General features: G+C 51.5%; 1 protein-coding gene across 11 annotated transcripts in view; it reads right to left on the bottom strand.

Annotated features, from left to right (window-relative positions):
- The window catches only part of MYOCD (myocardin), a 295,350-nt gene that overhangs the window by 120,050 nt on the left and 152,386 nt on the right, over window positions 1-22,914 (bottom strand). For all 11 annotated transcript variants that reach the window (XM_075014397.1, XM_075014388.1, XM_075014387.1 and 8 more), the window contains exon 2: window positions 14,380-14,621. In XM_075014397.1, coding sequence (XP_074870498.1) covers window positions 14,380-14,542 — 163 coding nt within the window. In that variant the 5' untranslated portion in view covers window positions 14,543-14,621. The remainder of the gene's footprint in view (window positions 1-14,379; window positions 14,622-22,914) is intronic.

The raw sequence follows: 22,914 nt of genomic DNA on the forward strand, positions 1-22,914 counted from the left end.
GCTGGCAGCTCGCTGCACACCAGCCAGGGCAGGTGCAGCACTGTCCGGCACAGGCCTGCTGATAGGGGAGCAAAGGGGTGAACTGCTCTGGGCTCCAGAGACTCAGATGTGCCCGGGGCTCCCAGCCACTGCTACTGCTAATGTGGCAGCAGAAGTGGCTGGAGCCCGTGCACTTGACATTGCTGCTGGCGTGCTGCCCTGCACTCTCTGGGCACCTCTGTGGGCAGGCTTCGGGGGCAGCATGTCATGGCACAGTGCGGAGCAGAGGGCTGGCTGCTCTGCCCCGCCCCTTTTGCCTGAGGGCTCCGCCCCCTCTGGGAGCATGGATAAGGGGCTGCTTTGCCCAGGAGCCCACCCATTCTGTCACCTCCCTCCCACACCTGGTCCAAATGTCTGGCGGATTGTGGGCACAACTTGTGCCTGCCTGGGGCCCATGGACTGTCCGGCCCTGGGGCCCGGAATTGCTGTTGGTGGGCCTGTGAGCAGAAATAGCAATAAACAGAGACAGACGGTTCAGGGATTGAAGGGGGCAGCTGGCCACATGCGCCCGCTCTGCCCTTTCCTCAGCCATGCCCCTTGCCACCCACCACTTCCAGTGCACATGGAGGAGTGCGTCATTGTCTGCCCCCCGGCAGCGGTGAGACCAAGGAGTAGCTGGGTCTGCTCTCACACTGTACCACTCTGCAGGAGGATGCTGGGTATGTGTGTGGCCCCCTGGCTCCCCCATGTGTCGCCTGTGGCAATAAAAGCACAGAAGTAAGTATTGAAAAACTCACGGCCCTCTTCCCTCAGGGTCAAAGACTCGTCCATTCTCAAGGACCATTGTGCTCAGCTACTGTCACCCACTAAATGGCCAAAGCACCTCCCCGGAGCAGGTCTTCAGAAGAACATCCTGTCTTGATTAAAACCTGATCAGTGTCAGAGACTCCCCCACAGCCCTTTGTAAATTGTTCAATTTTCTTCTTAATTCACATCTGTATTTGTTTAGCTTCAATTGCCAGCTATTGGATTGTGTTAGACCTGTCGCTGATAGACTGAAGAGGTGATTCTTGAATCTTTGTTCCCCATGTAGGCATTTCTGAGCTCCTTAGCCAGCTCTTTTTAAAATTATTGGATATAATTTATTTGGACTTCCTGATTTGCACATGCCTAACTTTAGTAATTTCTGTCTAACATCCTCCAGACATGCTACTGGAATGGTAAAATATGTTATCATCATGATATGATGAAATTATACCATTTGTTTTACCCTCAGATACAGAACATCAATATTTATTGAGCACATCTGCCTTTTGCTACCTTATTAATGATAATTCTCTCATTTCCAGCTAGTAATGGACCAATACCATTGTCAGGGTTCTTTTAGTTTCTAATACATTTTAAAAACTTCTTATTGTACTTAATTCTGTTTGCCTTTGGGTCCCTTCTCAGTTTTCTGCAGTTCCTGACTTCTGGTTTATATTCCACGCTATTCGTTTTCCCTTTTTTCCATTTGCTATAGAATATCTTTTAATTTTTTATACTTGTCTTCACTTCCCCTCCAAACCAAGTTGGTAGCCAGTGTGGGTTTCCTCCTTAAGTGTAGCATTGTGGCTTTTTAGGCTTCTATGAAGGTTTTTCAAATATTCCCAATTCCTTCCATGTCCAGCTATAGCTTACATTTCTCCTTCGTCTCTGAGCAACAGCCGATTCCCAGATCCTTTCGCATGTTTGCACTGTCAAACTGCAATCTGTAATGCAATCTGAGTGATGTTGTTGCGACCTGCTGTGGCAGGGTATGTATCAATCTCTGGAAATCGAACAGTAAATCCTGCCAGAGCTGGCAGGCTTCCAAAGGACTGTTCTGTGTTCTGCTCAGTGCAGTATTGCAAATCTGGCATTTCCTAAACACTGTGTTTGTCTGAAATCCTGCATGGTTGAGCCCAGCTTCCCCTTGGCTTTCCCAGGTCCCAGGCAGAATTCCAGGGCACCTTTTCAGTCTGACGCCATTGCCTCCTTTTTGTGTGTACAGAGGATAGTTTAATTCATAGACCCTTCTTCTTTCTTCCCATTTGGCCCTTCTATTTCGGGTGCAATCATGCCCCTGAGCCAAGGGGTTTGGCACTCTAGCCCTCATCAGCTGGAGATTCCAGTATTCCCCTTGACAGAGAGAGAGAGCTCATCCCACGGGAATTGCCATCTCTTCTGACACATCTAGATTAGGCCTCCATTCCTTCTTGCTTTCCCTTTTCCTTCCCAATAACACAGAAACCTCAGCATAGATGAGCTGAGGCTTGGGCGCTGCTCAAACATGTTGGTCCTCCTCACCGAAGAATTTCTGTGGAGCGATTCCTCTCCTCCTTGGCTTTCTCACATTTCATTGTCACTTCTGTATTTCTCTCACAGCACCTAAGCTGGGTCATTCCACCTGACAAAGCTGGGTGTAAATATTTCCAAAGCTTTCGCACAGCTCAAGATGAGTCTGGAATATGTCTCTCCTTCCTAGTTTCCTCCAGGCCAGGGATTCCCATACGACAGTCAGCAAGGGACTTGAGGTGGGAAGGTTTAGGCTATGTCTACACTAGTTTGGAAGATTGGCCCTAATAGGGGCATGCAAAATCGACCTCTGAAGGGTCACAGTTGGCTTCAGTATTCCTCGTGAGATGCAGGCAGTAAGGGTGGTCAATGGGAGAAATTCGCCATCAACCTTGTTCAGTAGCAAAGACCAAGTAAGTCAAGTGCAAATAGCTCTATTCTAGCTATGCAATTTCCATAGCTAGAGTTGTTTATCTGTGGTTGCCTTACTTTACCTAGTGTAGATATAGCCCTGGACTGGTTGCTCTTTCTTCCTACCCATGTGGGGCTATCCCACTGGAAGTGACCAGAAGGCACAATGACAGACTGCAAACCTATCCCTTATCATCTACCTGATCTTAAATCTCCTTCGAGTCTCTGCTTGACCTATGTGCTGTGCTTGGGACCCACTCGTAAATTTCATGTGTGCTAACTCTTCAAGAGTGTACATTATCCATAAGGCAACTTCTGCATATGTAGCAACATCACACAGTAACTCTATTGGCTTTTATACTGGTACCTCTGGAAGGTAAGTGGGTTGGGCTGCAAGATCAGCCATAGGATTTTTCTCAAGCACTCTCCTACACCCCTCTGGGTTCCTCTTGCTCCATCTCCCTGTGCACTTCCCCTGACAGTGTGTCCAGAGACGTGGTGCTCCCTGGGCTGTCCCTCCCCAGGTCTGAGTCCCTCCCAAACCGCTGCAAGGAAAGGAAGACTTATCCCCATCTGATGGGGCAGAGGGATGGAAATGATGCTTGATCCCCACCAGCAGTTAATGGCAGAGCTGGGAATGGAACCCAGACCTAGTGGTCTGTGCTTTTAGCAGTTGACCAGAACTTGGAGGACACAAGGGCCTTAAGAACCAGATCGCTGCACTGAGCTGCACCATGCACCCTCTTAAGTTGGCTACCAAATTTCTGTTTGGTGCAGCAGTGATAGTTGTAGCTGGGCAATGTTTCATGTGTCTGGCAATTGTTGTAGCTAAAGGGACAAGAGTGTTAACGCAGAGCTGCATGTACATCAAACAAAGCAAAACAAATCTACCCCTTACCCCTGCACACCAGGGAGACAATGAGAAGGACAACAAAGCAGGAGGCGTGTTGCTGAGTGCGTGACTGGCAGGGTCAGCTGCTGTGGTGAGGAGCAAGATGTGAGCTCCCAGAGAAGAGAGACTGGAGCCCCACAGGGAATTCTACACGAATGACAGCTTCTCTCTCAGTGCAATTTATACATATTCCTGGCTCTGAAGTGAGCTGTTTCACCTGGGCAGACTTTATTTCACAAGCTCCTGCCCTTCCAGCTCCCTGCTGAGCAGATAGCGCTGGGGAATGTCTCCTCAGCAATTGCTGCTTCTGCCTGTAACTAATGTCTCATATGCTTGTGCTTTCTCCAGGAAAGGTCAGAAATGCGTGTCACTGTCCCGCCAGCCAATTGTTCCCAGCCTTCTCCAACAGCAGGGAGTTAAGCTTGTGATGTGCACCACAGCTCATGCAAACCCTTCTGAGAACTACCCTGCTCCTTTCCCTGCTTGCTGCCAGGTTTGCTGTCTGGTACTGAGATGTCAGCATGGCATGGGCATGTCACTGAGATCCCAGCCTGGCTTAACAGCTTCCTTACTGGATGACCCCAAGAATGACCCTGCCGCCAAGACGTGGCTGCTGAGCTGGCTGCCCTCTGGCTCTGGCCCATCACAGTTACCAGCCCTCGCCCGGCCAGTCTGGCCAGCTGTGTTTAAAAGGAAATGTGGCAGAAGCATCTTGGCATTGGCACGAAAGACACACATTCATCTCCGTCCAGGCCACAGGAAGGGCCCAACGTTTGGCCTTCTCCTTGCCCTGGTTTCTGTTTTGACGGGGCATTTAGGACTGTCACTTACAGGCACTCTGGCTCCTGCTCACTCCTACAGAGAAGCCTGGGCCAGGGTGATGCACACTGTGGCTACCTCCTGTGCATATTGACTGATGGCTCCCTGCAAGGCTGTGTGCAGCTGTCCAGAATAGCAGTGAGGGTCCCTGCTGGCCCTCGGCAGAGCCAGCAAAGCCATGGCCATTGCTGGAGCCCTGTGGCCGGTCTGGTGTCCACAATTCGAGAATGTGGTTATAAGATGAACAGCAGCCGTGAGAATGATTTAAGGGTTAGCACACCTGCCTTGTGTTCCCAAAGAGCGCCACTCACAGCTTCCCAAAGAGGAAGGGAAGCAGCCACTTGCGTACAGTCTACAAGGACCTACATGGGGAACAAATGTTTGACAAAGAGCTCGTCCCCCTAGCTGGGAGAGGTCTCACAGGGTGCGGTAGCTGGATGCTGAAGCTGTACATATTCTGACTGGAAACCAGGTGCACATTAAATCACCACTAGAGCAATTTGTCCAGGGTTGTGGAGGATTCTCTGACAGAGGTTGTTGTGCTCCAAGCACTGCATGAGGAAGTGTCTTGGGGAGGTTCTCTGGCCTGTGTCATATGGGCTCAGCCTCGGCAGTTGCCTGTAGCTATGGAACATCCAACAGCGAAAGGCTGGAGATCTGGTAGGCAGGCAGTGGTGGGTAATCTCCCCGGGAAAAGCCCTCCAGGTTGATACTGTCCCTTCCTCTCAGGCAGAGTAGGCAGGCAAGTCTGGTGGTCAAGGCCCTGCTCAAGAGCAGGAGCTCGGGAGTCTTTTCCTGGCTCTGCCACAGGCTTCCTGTCTGAGCTGGGGCAAGGCATTGAATCTGCCATATCTGACTTTCCCACCTGTTGATGGGTCTGCGTGTCTCTGAGTCACCTGGAGGTTGGAAAGTAAATCCACTGGTGGCTGATGTGCTCAGTTACAGGGGTGTGGTGGCCTAGGTCTGCATGTCTGTAGGTAGGAGGGGTGCAGGTGTTCCCAAGGAATGGAGATAGTCTTTGTGGCTAAATATTGCTGCGTTTTTGTGTCACCGATTCACAGGGCCCAGGCTACATCCCCATCGGTAACCAGGCCCTTGGCCCTGTTAGGGGGCTGGACCCCAGGGAACCACACAGTTCCACACGAGCAGGCCTCTGGCTCCAAGAGTAGGAGTCCAGCTCTACAGACTCAGGTTCATGTTGTGGTGTTAAAAATAGCTGCGTAGATGTTCTCGCTCCACCTGGAGCTTGACTGCTGAAGCCCACTCCCACCCCAGCTTTGGGAGCCCAAGTGGGAACATCAGCATGGCTCTGAATATGTGCCAGGCCGTGGCCAGGAGGTGGCTCCAAGCCCTTCTCTGTAGCAAGCGCTGTTCACCTTTGGGCCTGGCAAATGGTGAAGGAAGGAGCTGGGGAAGCAAACGCCAACCCCTCCTCTTCTCGCTTTGTTTTTCACCAGCACCAAAGTCTGAAGGGTGGGAATCACTTCTACTGAGTTGGGCAAGTGATACCCCAGCAATTATGTTTTTCCAGAAATGTTCCTCAGTGCTTTGTATGAGTATCATCTTAAAGCATGGCATTAGACATCCTTTATTAATGGAATACGACACACAAGTCATCTTATATTAGTGATTTTCACAGTGTAACTTAGTAAGCTATTTTTAATATTCTTTTGGACTCACGCCAGCCTGATAGTCTATTTGATAGCACAGAAATCTATTTTCAGCTGGGTTTGACTGACTGTTCAATTGCCCAAGAGTGCACAGGAATGTGATCCATCCAGTCAAGTGTGGATAATAAGGCAAGCGGAGCCTCAGAACCAATGAAAAGCAAAACCTGCCGTGGGCTTTACTGGGCTGAAATTCTGGCTTCGTCAGAATCAACAGCAAATGAGAGAGGACGGATAACACTGACAGTCACGCCTCCTCCTTCCCAGTGAAGTTACACCAGTGGCACTGCCTTAAATCTTGTCACTGCTAATGAAGGATCCCTGACCCCTGTTCTTTGCAGAACCTTTATAGACTGGTGCAAGATCCCCTTAGCTCAGGGCTGTAGGCAGTGCTCTGTAAACTGGCTTAACAGAGAAATCGTTGGTGAACGTAAATACAAAGGAGCTTACAAAAATGGAAACTTGGCCGGATGACTAGAGAGGAGCATTAAAATATTGCTTGAGCACGCAGGGGTATAATCAGGAAGGCCAAAGTGCAATAAAGAGTTGCAGGTAGCAGATGATGTGAATGGTAACAAGAGGGGTTTCTTAGCAAAAAGAAGGTCAGGGAAAGTGGCTGAATACTTACTGAATGGGGGAGACAACCTACTGACAGACAGTGTGGAAGAAGCTGAAGAACTCAATGCTCTTTCGCCTTGATTTTCACAGACAAGGTCAGTTCCCAGACTGCTGCACTGGGCAGCACAGTATGGGAATGAGTGAGATGAAAGAACAGGTTCAGGACTACTTAGAAAAGCTGGATGCACACGTCCATGGGGCTGGATTGAATGCACCGAGGCTGCTGAGTGAGTTGGCTGATGTGATTGCAGAGCCACTGGCAATCTTTGTAAACTCATGACAGTTGGGCCAGGAAAAAAGCAAAGGTAGCACCCATCTTCCAGAAAAGGGAAGGAGGATCCAGGGAAGTACAGACTGATTAGCCTCATCTCAGTGCCCAGAGAAAGCCAGTCTGGATGCTCCGTGGACCCTCTGTTGGCAGCCTTTGCAGTTAAACTCCGTTTGGGGTACGATGTCTGGAACGATGGGTGCCACTGCTCAGAACACAGGCCATGCAAAGCTGGTCGAGAGCTTGGCTGTGGGCGTTCCCTGTGGGCTGCATGTGAACACAGAGGCCTGGGTGTTGCTTTGGTGGGCCTCCATGTGTGCGAGTGTGAGCAGCCACAGGCAGACAACAAAAGCAGCCAGAGATAGCTGCAGAAAGTGTTTCATTCAACAAAGGGAAGTACAGGTTAGGTGTCATCCTGATAGCTAAAGAGGAACTGATTGCAGAGTGAACACTGAACAGCAATTAGGTACAAGCCATCATAACTTGATCACATTTATTATGTGCAAGAAGAATAAAGTCTGGATTAGTCAGACATATATGTACGTACGTGGTGCTTTAAAAGATCCAGTTTTGCAAAGCTGAAAACAGTTATGAGCTAAATCAGCTGGGAGAAAGAATTTAATCAGAAAAACATGACTGATGTTGGGGAAATGTTAGGAATACTTTCCCAGCTACCCCAAACCCACAGCCCCATAGCTGAGGAAGAAGGCTGTCTTAGTTGAAAAGCTAACTGGGTTTACAGAGTCAGTGAAGGCAGCGATACAAAATAAATAAATAATAATTAATTAATGAAAGAAAGGTGATGTTGATAGATATGAGCTTACATCAGAAGTCAGCAATTGTTGAAAATTAATAAGGGAAGCAAAGGGACCCAAGGAAGGAAATATGGCCAGCAGAGCTGAGGACAATAAAAAGGAGTTTGTTAAATATATAGGGAATAACAAGTGCCTGACAATGCTCCCGGTCCCTTTTTTTGATAGAAATGGCAGCATTATCAATAAAAATGTAGAAAAGGTAAATATTTCTGTTCCGTATCTGAGTGAAAGAACAGATGAGGCAGTCATATCTAGGGTTACCACTTATTCGGCTTCTCCTGGACTGACCTCCTTTTCCATCCTTTGGCTTCCATCTGGGGGATATTTGAAATAAGATGTTTCTGCTCCAGACAGTGTGGCACAGAGAGAGCTGTCTCTGCACCCTGACTGGTCCCTGTCCTGCTTCCAAACTGCCATATCCTGCCCACACTGCCCTGGCCCAGCCTAAGCTGCCAAGTAAGTGAAGCTGCCAAACCCCTACCTCTTGGCTGGACTACCTGCCCTGTCATGGGGCTTCAGAGCCCAGCCAGGTGGGTAGCAGGGCCAGGCCCTGGCTTCCTGCCCAGGGGAATGGAAAGGGCCCAAAGGGAGGCACTGACTGATGGATTGATTTTAAACAGAGTCTAATAAATTGGCACATCCAGGTAATTTGCATCCAAGAGTTTCAAAAGAGACGGACTGTGGATTTTAATAAATCTTGGAACCATAGGTAAGTTCCAGGAGACTGGAACTAAGCTAATGTAGCGAATGATGAAGTATTAAAGGAGGATAATGTAATTAATGCCAATCAGCATGTGTATATGGTAAACAGACCCTGCTGTGCAAGTGACTTGCTATCTCATGTTGACAAAAGTACATGTTTGGCTGTGAAAAGGCAGCATGGTGAAGTAACTCACTTTAACTTCCATAAGCCATGTGACTTGGTAGCACGTGCCATCAAAACAGAGTTATAAAATGAGCACTGCACACTGGCAGGGGTGTCCTCCACTCCTGAAAGACTTAAGGGGCCAATTAAGCCAGTAGGCCACCTGATGGAGAACTAGTCCGGCCAGACAAGCCCTAACGAGAGGAGAAGTCCAGCCAGATGGGGGCAGGCTGAGGAGCTGGAAGGCCAGGGGTTTGAGAAGGGCTGCAGGACAGATGATCTGCTGCCTCCCTGCAGACTTGCAAAGGGTAGGAAAAGGCTCAGGCAAATGGCAGCAAAGTCCATGGTGGTGCACACCTTGGTCCCTGGAAGAGGGACCCTGGACTGGAACCCAGAGCAGAGGCTGAATCCATGCTCTGCTAGCAGCCACGGGGAAATGGCACATGCTAGGCAGTGAACGGGAAGTTTTTAAGGCCAGCCAGAGACACCCACTGGAAGGGGAAGCACAGACAGGGATATGGCTGGAGGGCCAAGCCTTGAAGAGACAGCACCCCAAGCTACAGGAGACTGAGGCTGTGGGCCTACAAAGGCATGGCAGAAAGGGGCACTGGCTGTGGAAGGTGCTATTGACTGCAGACCCAGGTGAAGGTGCCATGTGGTGAGCACACCCTGTTACATACCCCCATCAATAGGAGTGAAGGCTGGCTAGGCAGGAGATCTCCAAGTAGCTGTAGAAGGGGGATCTCCACTGAGCACTGTGTCTCCAGTGGGGTCCCCTAGGGACCAGATGTTCTTGGCCCTATGTTATTTCATATTTTTATAAAATCACCTGGAAGAACACAAAATCATCTCTAATGTGCAAACCCCACAACAATGGGCGGAGCGGCAGCTGCGGGAGAAGCCAGGCTGCTGGATTAATAAACAGGACAGCCAGGTAAACGGGGCTCGAGCAAACAACACATTTCAATGCAATGTGTTTACTTGCGGGAGCAAGGAATCCTGGCCGGGCTCACAAGGTGCAGGGCTCTGCCCTGGGCAGCAGTGACTCTGAAAGAGATGTGGCCAAGGATTGGCTGACCAGGGGAACAAGGGAAAACTGAGGAGGAGCAGAGAGGGTATGTTACCTCTGGATTTGGTACCCGTGTGAGTGCCGCTGGGGCCCTCTGTCCAGGTCTGGGGCCCCTCATCCAAGGAGGATGTTGATAAAACGGTCAGAGAGGGGCAATGAGAATGGTGAAAGTGTTGGAAACCTGTCTCCCCTCCATGATGGACTCAAAAGCTGCGTCTACACGTGCACGCTACTTCGAAGTAGCGGCACCAACTTCGAAATAGCGCCCATCGCGTCTACACGCATCGGGCGCTATTTCGAAGTTAACTTCGACGTTAGGCGGTGAGACATCGAAGTCGCTAACATCATGAGGGGATCGGAATAGCGCCCTACTTCGACGTTCAACGTCGAAGTAGGGACCGTGTAGACGATCCGCGTCCCGCAACGTCGAAATTGCTGGGTCCTCCATGGCGGCCATCAGCTGGGGGGTTGAGAGATGCTCTCTCTCCAGCCCCTGCGGGGCTCTATGGTCACCGTGGGCAGCAGCCCTTAGCCCAGGGCTTCTGGCTGCTTCTGCGGCAGCTGGGGATCTATGCTGCAGGCACAGGGTCTGCAACCAGTTGTCAGCTCTGTGTATCTTGTGTTGTTTAGTGCAACTATGTCTGGGAGGGGCCCTTTAAGGGAGCGGCTGGCTGTTGAGTCCGCCCTGTGACCCTGTCTGCAGCTGTGCCTGGCATCCCTATTTCGATGTGTGCTACTTTGACGTGTAGACGTTCCCTCGCTGTGCCTATTTTGATGTTGGGCTGAGCAACGTCGAAGTTGAACATCGACGTTGCCGGCCCTGGAGGACGTGTAGACGTTATTCATCGAAATAGACTATTTCGATGTCGCAACATCGAAATAAGCTATTTCGATGTTGGCTGCACGTGTAGACATAGCCAAACAGCTCAATATTTAGCTCACCAAAAAGAAAGTGAAGCGGCGACTTGCCCTTGGGTTACAAGCACCAACATGACAGGCAAATGTCTAGAAATGGGCTGTTCAGTCCATCAGAGAGAGGTCTGCCATGAGCCAATGGCTAGACACAAGCTAGACAGGTACCGGTTGGAAACAAGGCGTGGATGTGCAATGGTGACCACAATTAACCTTGGAACCACTTATAAGGAGCATGGTGGAGTCTCCATCTCTGATCACTTTCAGTCAAGGGGTGACCTCCTTGGCGCCGTCTGGCCTGGGGAGCTATGAACTCCATGTAGCTGGACTGTGGCAAGCAGCTTGCGCTGCATCCGTTAAGTGTGGCCTTCACATTGTGTGTCCTGTCAGCCAGCCAGCGTCTCATCCATTCCCTTGTAACGGGGTAGCTTTATATTGGCCTAAGCTTTTAGCCAAAATGTCAAGAGACTCTTCCATCCTGGCACAGGCTCAGCTGTGCCCTACCAGGAGCAGCATTTTGGAAGATTTTGGAACTTGCAGTCAGGTGACTTGACCTCCTGGCTGTGGCTGAGGAGAGACAGCGTACTTGAAAACAAATGAGCCTCTCAGTGGCTCGCCTGGTGCCTCTACAAATAAGAGGCAGTTCAAAGTTTTATTACGGAAATTTTGTTCTGTGACAAATATGTTATGAATGACTTGCCTTGAAATCATGCCAACATGTATGTGCTGCTATCGCAACTTTCAGTGGCTTTAACTTGCTGCAAACATTCTTGTGATAAATCATGGAAAAACTGACTTGTGCTATCTTTAGTCACTGCCGGGTTTCAGTCTCACAAGTCACTTGCAGTTCTAAAAATACAGTTTATATCATTGGATTCCTGGAATTCTTTCAGTTCTTACACTCAGATTGAAGTGGCATTAAAGTCAGGCTGTGAGGTTCAAGACGGCAGGCTGATAGTTCATTGGGGATCACTTGGGTTCGATACACTGTGTGTAATATTTATTTGATTTGGATCTAAAGCTAATTTGGAAAATGTTCCTGCAGAGACACCTCTTACCTGGGGAATTAGTATGAGCTTAATAACCACACATGGATTCCAATATAACTTTAAACTGAAACACATGCATGTAGAACAGGCTGTTCACCAGGGAATCAGCAACTAGATTTCAGGGGAGGAGGGGATCAGGTTACACCTCAAAACTAACAGGGACCACATCCTTTTTGCCCGTGGCTTATCATTTTGTGTTGTGTTGTGGGGTCAGAGGTCTATGTATATTTTTCTAACGTTTTAATAAGGGGAAGGGCACCACTATCAAGACAGCCCTGACCCTCCATCAGCAGGCATCTCCTGGATTGGATTACCAGCTCGCTAATGTTTGATAGTTTGAGCAGAATTTAAAGCTCTCTAGTTTTCCTTGATCCGGACCATGTAGCACATTGTGTTCGATATACCAACTGGCAGCTCAACAAAGCTCAGCAATAAAAAGCCTCATTTGAGTAATAAACAGTTGTACAATCTACTGCTTATGAACAAGGTCCCTGAAAATGTGCAACCTTTCTGCACATTATGCTAAACACAAACAAGATGAGCAGTTCCAAATTCTCCTCTTTGGTGCAGGGGGCTGAGCTTGTGTGGTAGTCCAAGGGTCTATTTCACTAGACAAATAAGCAATAGAATCTGATTGCATTTCTCCCCATAACGTGCAATGGGAAACCCGGCTTGGAAGATGTTGTACACAATTAGGCAAAAGGCCGCAGAGCTTGTGTGGTCACCCATGGCCTGACCAGAGAAGGAAGGGCAGGGAACAGGGCACAAGGGAAAGCAAATCTGTACCAGAGACTTTGCCTTCCCTTCTTAATTGGTGTGATGTGCCCAACTCCTCTTGCACTGAGTAGACCCAAGAAACACTTAGAGCTTCCCAAGAAGCTGTCTGACATGGTGCATCACTTACAAGGCCTGAGAACCTGTGAGTTCTTCTGACAATGGCTGACACAATGACATCATTGCTGGAGATCTCAGTCTAAAACCAAACTTGCAGATTCCGTGGTGAAGCCTTGGTCCTACAACCCCCATCCTAAACCTTGACCTACAGCAGCAGCATCATGCAGTCAAAACTGGACGCAGAAGACAGAGAGAGGTGGATGTGGGAGAAAGGGCTCTTCCACTGGGGCATGAAATGGGCTGGAGAAGAGATGAGGGGAGACATGGCACTCAGTGACCTCAGGGTAACCCAATTGTCCTTAGTGACCCTGCAGGAGACTAGCCTAGCATGTGCGCAGGCATTAAATAGGAGGTACTGAGAGCAGCAGGGTTCGCTGACCCTGCAAGGGCAGGGAAATGGTTGAGTTACACCCAGAGACTCCTGGCAAGTGACCTACACCCATGTACTGAAGAAGAAGTCAAGAAAAGCAGAGGTCACTGCCAGTCTGGCCTGAGGAAAAGCACTTCCCTATGGCACATGTGGAGGTGACTTAGCTCTGGAACGTGTGAGCGTGAACCAGCCAGCTGAGGTCCTGGGAGATGGAACCATTTATGCCACTGGTATGCAAACTTTTCCAATAATGCTCTCCACCCACCCTTAACTTTTCAGGGAATTTGTCACACCTCCCGTCCATTGCCAGCTTTGTTGCTGTGTTGTTGCTGCTGCTGCTGCTGGCAGCGGTGCTGCCTTCAGAGCTGGGCAGCAGGAGAGCAGCCACAGAAGGAGGACCACAGGAGAGCAGCCACAGGAGGACCATTTTACCCCATTCCTGTCCAGCCTTTCAAGTGTCACTCCCCTGTCCCCAGCTTCTTTGTTGAATGATTATCTTGGTCCTGCTGTCATATCAGAGCAAGGGTCCTGACACACTCAGGGATCCTTGTCCAGCTGCAGGGCTCTACAGTCAGCTGTGAAAAATGACATTTGATTGTTTATTTCATAAAAGGGTGAAATGCTGAAGTTTCTTCGTACCCATCCTGAGACCCTCTTGAAGAGAGCACTCTTCCATTTGCATACCACTGGTTTATGCCATCTCAGAACCCTGGCCTACCCTGGGTGCCTGTCCTGTCTCAGCTGTGGCCACCCCTGAGGTTTCAGAGGAAGGAGATAAAATAATCCTCCCAGAAAAAATGACCTGGAAAAAAGGGGTAAACAGGGAGATGGCAAAATTTTCAGATGACACAAAATTACTGAAGAAAATTAAGTCCAAACTGGGCAGCAAAAGGATCTCATAGAACTGGGTGGCTGGACAACAAAATGGCAGATGAAATTCAGTGTTGATAGATGTGAAACGATGCACAATGGAAAAAATAGTCCCAACTGTGCATTCAAAATGATGGTGTCTAAAGTAGCAGGTAACATTCAAGAAAGAGATCTTAGAACCACTGTAGATAGTTCTCTATAGCCACTGTACAGGTCCCTGGTATGCCCACTTACCAAATACTCCTACAGTTCTGCTCACCCCAACTCTAAAAAGATATATTAAAATTAGGTAAAATATAGGGAAGAACAACCAAAATGATTGCAGGTCTGGGACAATCTGATGGTGGCATTTCAAGCTTCCAGAGAAGTACTGAATGTAACAGAAATTTCCATTCTCCCATTTACGTGCAGGTTTAAAGCACAGTCTTCTAAAGCACCAGAGTAAAACAGTTTCCATCCCAATTAAACCCTGCCCTGTGTTAGCCACATTCCACAGCTGTCATCAAGTATGAGGTTTCTCGGACAACAGTTCTCCCTATCCAACTAACATGTAAAAGGGACTCACCGTTCTGCCTCTTGGTAAAGGGGGGTGGCTGGACACTGGTGTGTACAGTTAAGTCTTTTGCTTCATCTACACCCTTCTCTTTGTGTGTGTTTTCTGCTTCGCTCCCAGGTGGTGCACTGTTCTGGTCTGAGGGCTCCTGTTGGATCACACTGTTCATTACCATGCCTGAAAGGACTGATCCAGAGTCCTGCTGCTCCACTGTGGAAGAGAAGTCTCCAGTAGATCCGAACTCAGAGAGAGCTCTGGAAAAGACCAGACACAGAAAGACCCTAAACCAGCTGATGTTTCATAGGGACAGCGAACAAAGGTGGAGCCTTGTGATACAAAAGAGCTGATAGTTCTCTGTGTGATGGAGATATTTTGAGACATACGCACTCCTGATGTAACACCACTGCCTTCAGTGGAGTTACACCAGTTCACCATTTGGACCTTCTGTTCTATTTAGCCAGGACCAGATTAGCAGCGTGGTGTGTCGTCCTCCCAGCCCTGCCCTGCCATGGGATTTCTAAGTACTGGAGAGATGGGGGAGCCTGCTCACATTAAATGAAAATAGTGCTAAGGGTTCTGCCATGTCACACTGCAAACGCAGCCAAAGCCTTCTAGGATGAACACAGATGCCTGCAGTCCTAGTGCAGGGCACATACAGTAATCAAGAGGTGTGAAAATTTGGGCGAATAGCGCCTGCACACTGGCTTCATTCGACCCTGCAGCCGCTATATTGATGGCTCCCTAGATGATGACCCTCTTTGTGCCCACAGGCAAGGAAAGTTTGTTGAGGCAAGATCATTTGGTCAGGCCGGGAACATGTACTACTGGAGCACAAAAGTCAGTTAATTGAACAGGTACAGAACAAGAGACTTCAGTTCTTTCCAATGCTCAGGTTGGCCAAGCCAACTGGGTAACAGAAGTCAGCCAGGAGTCTTACAGAGGGCTGCTGGTCGCATGCCGCACAGCATTACTCATGACTCACAAACAATCTAGGGATTACAACATGTGCACAGAAAGTGAGCGCTCAGCAATTAGGAACAAGAAACACAGCTTGTTTGCAGATAATACTCTCCCTGAGGCAGGGTTTGAGTGGCTTTAGTTAGGCAGCTTTTCCTTGGCATGAGACACTCAGCTCCTGCCTTCAGCTTGGACAAAAGCAGGGAACCCTAGAAAGCTGGCTTTTAGGAGACACCCTGGCAAATCCTGCAACCCCAAGAAACTGGCTGTTCAGGCCTGCTTCAAATAAGCACCTGAGTTTGTGGGTGCTTCTCAGCCCCTTGCACCCTGAGCTGCTTGGGTCCTGAGCCTGAAGAGAGAAGCCCATGTGCTCTGTGGGATGCAGACCTCTGAATCGGCAGGAACGGAGGATACTGAGTGTGGAAGAAAAAGCTGCAAGGACATTTTAACAAAGCGGTGGCCAAAAACTCCCAAGACGATAAGTGAAGCTGAATGCCAGCAAGAATCAGCCCCAGCCCCTAATGAGTCCCATCAGGAAAAAGATGAGGAAAGCTAAAAAAGGGCATTTGTGGAGAACAAGAATATAAAAGTGCAAGATTGAATCAGTGATAAAAGCTGGTTTGGTACAAAAAAGTTCCTAACAATTACAAGTTACTCTATAAGGAAGTCAGAATAACACACTGGACAGGACATCGTCTCTTCCACACCACGCGCTCAGGGTCCTTCTGACAAGTGGCTTAGGCCCCTGCTTCCTTTGCTGCCTCCCTCCTGCCCTGCTCCCTCCCACCACTTTCACCTCCAGCCCTCTTCCCACTGGGAGGATCCTCCACATGCCACCAATTCCACTGTGCTTCAGCAGCTGCGTACCTCTTGGTAATGCTGCCAGCTGCGAGGGCTGCTCAGCAGAGCCTCAGTGCTTAGGCAGAATGTGTGCAGGTGACCTGCGGCCTGCCCTGGCCCTTTTCTCTGCTGTCTCAGCCCAAAGGCACCTGCCCTGAGACAAGCCTGCCTGAGCCTCGGTTCCTGTTCCCCATTCACTGCAGCAGACAGCAGCATGGCTGCCCTCTCTGGGTACATCACGGCCCATCCCTCAGACACCCTCCGCCCCTTCTCCTCAAGCCGACAGTCCCAGTTCTGCAGCAATCACCTGGACGCAGCCGTGCTGCCTGGTTCCCCCGCCCAGCCCAGGGGCTCCAGCCACCACAAGCACAGTCCTCTGGTGGGTGTGTAAGACCCCAGCCAGGACCTCCCCACAGATGTGGCTGTCCCCTGCCCTGCTCATGGCCTGTGACCACATCTCCCCTGCTTTCCCTGATCTGCCCCCAACCAGCACCTCAGGCTCTTCTTTGACCTCTCAGCCTCTTTGGGGCTTATCGACCAGGCCTCTGCTCCACCGACGCAGTGGAGAATGGCCTGTGCTGGGCACCCAGCCAGCAATCTCTGCCTGGCAGCCCAAGTCTCTTAACCCCCTTGGCTGTGGGCAGTGTTGGGTGCTTGACTGCACCAGGCCCCTGGGATGCCTCAGACACAGTGCTGCCTCTCCCCACTGCCATTCCCATTACCCACCACGCTGGCAGGACCTCCGACTCCTGGCCACCTCCTTGTGGCAGCCAGCAGCAGCCAACAGCAGCCAGCAGCAGCCAGCCTTTGAACCCTCCCTGCCACACCAGCACCAGCCTCTCCCTGATACCAGGAAAGCTCCCCCAGCCCAATGACCTTCTCAGGGATGCTTGGCATTTCCCCTCTCTCACCATCCTGGAGCCCAAGTTCTCTGCTCTCTGTAGCTGTGTGAGCTCAGCTCACCAAACTCCCCACTTTCTTCAGCCCACCAACCCCCATGCCCCACAATGCCCCTTTGGCTCCCTGCACACACCATGTCCTTCCCAGGATCTCTCCTCCTTTCCCAGACACACTTCCTGCTACCTCCACCATCTCCTCTCCCCCTCTTCACACCGGCCACCACGCCATTGCCCAGCCACGACTCACTCACACTCCAGCCATCTGTGTCTCCTCCTGCCAGCCCCTCTGCACGTCACTGGCTCATTCCTCCCCAAGGCATGGAACAGAGCTCCCTTGATGCTGTGCAGAGTGGCCAGCTGTAGCAAGCACTGCTTGCTTGTTCACCAGCTCTCTGGGGCCCTACCTCCCAGCCCACCAACTGCTCCATGCCAGTACCTGGGCTGTGATTACAGCCAGGGGAGGCTTTACAGACAAAGTAGGCTGGAACCCTAGGCTAAGTGACTGATCATTTATCAGCATTGTTTGCCATGAGGTCAGGAAAGGTGCATTCTGCAGCTACGCTACCACCTACTGTGCAATGCAGCCACAGCTCAGTAGTGGTGACCTGCCTCAGCACACACAGCAGTGGCTCCAAAGTGCAATTTATTTCATTAATAAGTGGCACTGAACTCACACAAGCTGTTCACTTCACTAGTTTGAATGCACATTTTTAATGTTTAGAAGTTGCTGCTATGATGCATTTTTCCAGTGAAGACTTGTGGGTGATGACAAGACATTCCATCACACTGCATCTGCTTACAAAAACGAGACTTGGTGCAACTGAATGCTCAGTTTTGATAAATGAGTCAGGGCTTTGGTGACGTCCATGTTGAACCGAAATGACAGTTTTATATGGATTATGGTTATTAATGTTTCTGTAGAATAGGGCGAGTGAGCCAGAAAGCCAGGCTGCTGCTTGCAGACCACCAGCATAGGATGGTGCGGCTCAGCAGGTCTCCTTACTCTGTGTACAGTTGGGGGGTGTTTTGCACTGTGAGCAGATGCAACATTTTAATTTTCAGTTTGTGTGCTGGGCTCCTTGATTTCTGAGCCAGGAGGCTGTGTCTTGACCGTAGGGCCACATGCTTTCACAAGGCAGTCTAGTAGCACTGGCTCAGTGGTGGTTTTTTCATAAAGTCAGATTTGGCCTCAAAACAGTCCACATTGTTCACTCGCTTCAGCTTGAACCAATTGTATTTACAAAGCGTCAGCACGCGCTCGAGCCTCGGAACACATCCTCTGCGGCTGCCAGCACATAAATTGCAAGCCAATACACAGTGCAGGCAACACGCTGTCTCTCTCTGCCCATAAACACTAAATCCGTACAGTCTTTCTGCTGGTAGCTTTCCATGGCACTTCCCGGAGAGATGAAGGGCTCTGGAGAGACAAGGCTCGATTCCAACAGTTTCGTTCCTAAAACCAGGGAGCAAGGAAGCACCTGAAAATCAGTCCAACCACATCCCCACTGAAACTCAGCCCAAGGGTGTTTAACTGGTGGGTTAGTGTGCCAGCACAATGCCTGGGCAGTTCCACCCAGGGACCTGGCCTGCCTTCCCTCTGCCTGGCAGCGTGTCTCAGCTGAGGTAGCTCCATGGACACTGGGAGATTTGTGCCAGGAGAGAGGAGCAGGGGTTGGAACTAGGGGCTCTGCTGTCCCAGCTGAGGGCTCCAGCCACCTGGGGGGTGGGTCAGCTGCTGGTTGGCTCTCCCATTGCAGTGTCTCCATTGTGGATGACTAGGTCATTGGGCCAGTCAGAAGGAGACTGACTATTGCCTGGGACACAAGAGATGGCTTCTGAAGCACACAGAGCAGGGTTTGGAGCTGGGGCTGCCCTGGGTACCTCTCTGGTTTGAACCAGACATTTCATCCAAGGCCTGCAGACTTCTCAGCAGCCCCGATGTAAAAAGAATCTGTGAACTGGAACCGGGAGCGTACGCATGTGTCAGCTGGTCCCGCAGGGTGGTGCTGGCTCTGGGATGGTCAAATGAGGCATGCGCCTGGGACCTGCATGCAGAGGGGCGTGGGACCCTATACACAGCCATGCAGCCCGCTCCCTGTGTTCAGGCTGGCTGTGCTCATCCCTCTGTGGCACGTGGCACTGCTCACCCAGCTGTGAGCTGCAACGCCACTTGTGTAGATGTGGCCCGGCTGGACCCCAGGCTGGAGTCAGCACACGTGGGGCAGTACCTCTCAGGGTTAGGCCTGGGAGCAGCCCAGCAGCTCCACAGCAGGGCAGCCCAGCTGCAGTGGGTGCACGGTAGGGATGGCTGTTGCTCATGAGCCGGCTGGGACCCGGACAAGTATTTTGCCCAGTCGCAGCCAGTGGAATCAGACACAATGCGGCACAAGCGTGGTGCCCTCTGCTGGGCCATGGCGGTGCAGGTGTGGCGGACTGCTGACCCCCTTAGCCCTCACACTCGCACAGGACGACACAAGGACCATGCCCCACTTACAGGCTGAGATCTGCAGGCCCCTGACCTCTTGCTAACACTGGCACCCACCCTGCCCCCTTTGTTGCAATTCAGTTGGGTTCACTGTCTCTCCCTGCCCAGCAACTGTCGTGGGTCCTTCTTTACCCAGCTTGTTCTGAGAGGAGCAGGCACGGCTTCCCGTGGGCAGAAGTCACATGGAGTCTTTGCACCCTGCTGGCCCTTCTCTGGAAGTTAGTGTCCTGGGAGGCCACACCTCCAAGCTCCCTCTCTCCTTTGCAAGGCTGGCTGCTTTCCAGACGTACGCAGAAGGCCTGCTGTCAGCATGGCATTAAACCGCTTTGCTTCCCACACCGGTGCACTCTCCTCAGCCCAGAGTGCACGCGCCCACAGCAACCAAGGGCTGTCCCAAGAAAAAGACTGAGCCTTCTGCCAGCCCACACTGGTGAGGACCCAGGTCCCAGAGGCTACGTCTACACGTGCACCCAACTTCGAAATAGCTTATTTCGATGTTGAGACATCGAAATAGTCTATTTCGATGAATAACGTCTACACGTCCTCCAGGGCTGGCAACGTCGATGTTCAACTTCGACGTTGCTCAGCCCAACATCGAAATAGGCACAACGAGGGAACGTCTACACGGCAAAGTACCACACATCGAAATAAGGGAGCCAGGCACAGCTGCAGACAGGGTCACGGGGCGGACTCAACAGCAAGCCGCTCCCTTAAAGGGCCCCTCCCAGACACACTTTCATTAAACAGTGCAAGATACACAGAGCCAACAACTAGTTGCAGACCCTGTATATGCAGCACGGACCCCCAGCTGCAGCAGCAGCAGCCAGAAGCCCTGGGCTAAGGGCTGCTGCCCACGGTGACCACAGAGCCCCGCAAGGGCTGGAGAGAGAGTATCTCTCAACCCCCCAGCTGATGGCCGCCATGGAGGACCCCGCTATTTCGATGTTGCGGGACGCGGATCGTCTACACGTCCCTACTTCGATGTTGAACGTCGAAGTAGGGCGCTATTCCCATCCGCTCATGGGGTTAGCGACTTCGACGTCTCGCCGCCTAACGTCGATGTCAACTTCGAAATAGCGCCCAACACGTGTAGACGTGACGGGCGCTATTTCGAAGTTACTGCCGCTACTTCGAAGTAGCGTGCACGTGTAGACGCAGCCAGAGACTCCCGCAGGATAGACATCTAGCTCGGGAACCCAGACTGTTGCTGGCACGGCACCACAGACCATGGCCAGGTGCTTGGTTTAGACTGGAACACCCCATTGCAAAGGGAGCCAGGCGGTGAGGGTCAGCGCTGCCCAATGGGCCGGTAAAAGTTGGATCAGTGGCACAGCGGGAGCCTGCGGCCAAGGCAGGCTCCCTACCTGTTCTGGGTCTGTGCTGCTCCCAGATGCAGCCACCGGGTGCCTGTGGCCTCTGGGCTCAGAGGGGTCTCCTCACACTGTCTCCAACAAATACCGGCTCCATAGCTCTGATTGGCCAGGAACTAGTGGGAGCTGCGAGGGGCAGCATCTATAGGCCGAAGGGCAGATGGTGCCTCTCTGGCCACCTATTCCTGCTGCCTCCTGGGAGCTGCCGTAAGTGTCATCTGGACCCTGCATCCAACCCACCTACCCCAGACTGGAGACCGCCCCCTGGCTCCGACGCCAAAACCCCTCTTCCCTGGCGCCACCACTGTGCCGTATTTCCCAAAGTGAAATGGGACACTGTGTGGGCCTCGCCCAAGTTCCCTTCCCCCCACGCAGGGCTGGCCCCAGCCACTGGCCTGAGCCCGTCTGACCGAGTCACTCAACCCAGCCCCTCCCTGTGTGGAGCTAGTGGCACTGCCCGCGTCTGAGCCTGGGGATGGCACTGCTGCTTGCTCACACCCTGCCTCCTCTCCCCGCCTCGCACGTGGGCCTGACAGTCCACTGCCCTGCCTGCACTTTCCTCTGCACCCCATTCTTTTGACAAAAGGGGCCTTTGTTCTGTTGGGTCTCGCCAGCTCATCGGGCCAGCAGGGCAGGGCAGGGCTTAGAAAGGGGGCACTCCTGGCCCACCTGGAGGTATGGCAAACCACAGCCGGGCACGACCTGTGGAGCAAGTGCCGGGGAGAGGCTCACTGCTCACTAGCCAATTTCCTTGTGCAGCCGGGCTTGGTCCCATGTCGGTGGGACCTGAACAGCATCCTCAACGCCACTTCATCCCTTGGATCTGCTCCACAGCCCTGTCCTGGTGGGGGCACTGCAGGCAGGCTGCAGTAACCACCCATCAGTGCACTGCTGAAGCAGCTGAGATGGGGCCCTGGAATGCAGCGGGGGCTGGTTGGCGGGGGCAGGATCCTGACCTGACAGTGTGGGGCCATAACCAGAAGCATCAGTTGCTTTGGAGCATGCCCAACCCCCAGACTTCTTCCAGATCTGTGTGCACCCCGCGGGGTCTCCCTTCTCCCTCTTCCACCTCCACACTCTGACACCACTCTGTCCCTCCCCTGAATAGTGTCCAACTGACACCCTGCTGACAGCCCAGGCACAAGGCACCAACTCTGCCTCCATCCTCTGGCTGTGTTGACGGCCCCAAGCTCCAGGCCAGCCAATGGACACCAGACACGGGACTTGTCCCTGTGCAATGGCAGTGCCCCAGGCTAGTGGGCCAGCCCTCACCGAGAAAAAAAGCCGTGGCAGCGGTAAGAAGTAACTTGAGCCCCTTGGCCAGCCACAGGCAGGCTCCCTTGCAGTGCCCTGGCACCTACATTTCATTTAGCATGGCAGGGACAGGCCATGCGGTGACCAAGTGGGCTGTGATTCCATGCGATCGCTGCCTGGCTCCGTGTTGCTGCCTAACACTTGTGCTCAGCACTGATCAGCTTCAGTTTTCACAACCTATCTTACAGCTTTGGGCCCAGACTTGTCCTGAGAGATTCCCAGACCAGATGTAAGATTTCCTACCAATAAGGGTATAAATCACTCCACTAAACTGGGTATGAATATAGAGCCTTGGGAAAACCCACGCTGTCTCCATTTCAAAGGCTTGGCTGTTCACAGCGCAATGCGGGGGACGGCCTGGGCTCGGGTGGCTGGTGCCTTGCAGGATTTGGAGAAGAGCTGTTGGGAAATCACCCATGTGATTAAACTGGAGTGAGCTTTCCAGAGCCCCTCTCAGCCCAAGTGCTTTTCATGCCTGGCTCTGCAGTCTGCTGGCCGTTTGCTAGTGCCTGGCAGAGAATGGTTTTCCATGCTCTGAGAGTTTTGGAGATTTCAAATTCAGGAAGAGAAATAAAATATCTCAAACTCTTTTATAAGCCGATAATCGGACAACAAACGAGCTCTGATCAGGACAATGTTCTGTCCTGATGTTTTGCAAATGTTTTGCTTCAATTTCAACCTT

The sequence above is a fragment of the Carettochelys insculpta genome, chromosome 20, assembly GCF_033958435.1.
Source record: "Carettochelys insculpta isolate YL-2023 chromosome 20, ASM3395843v1, whole genome shotgun sequence".
Lineage (NCBI taxonomy): Eukaryota > Metazoa > Chordata > Testudines > Carettochelyidae > Carettochelys > Carettochelys insculpta.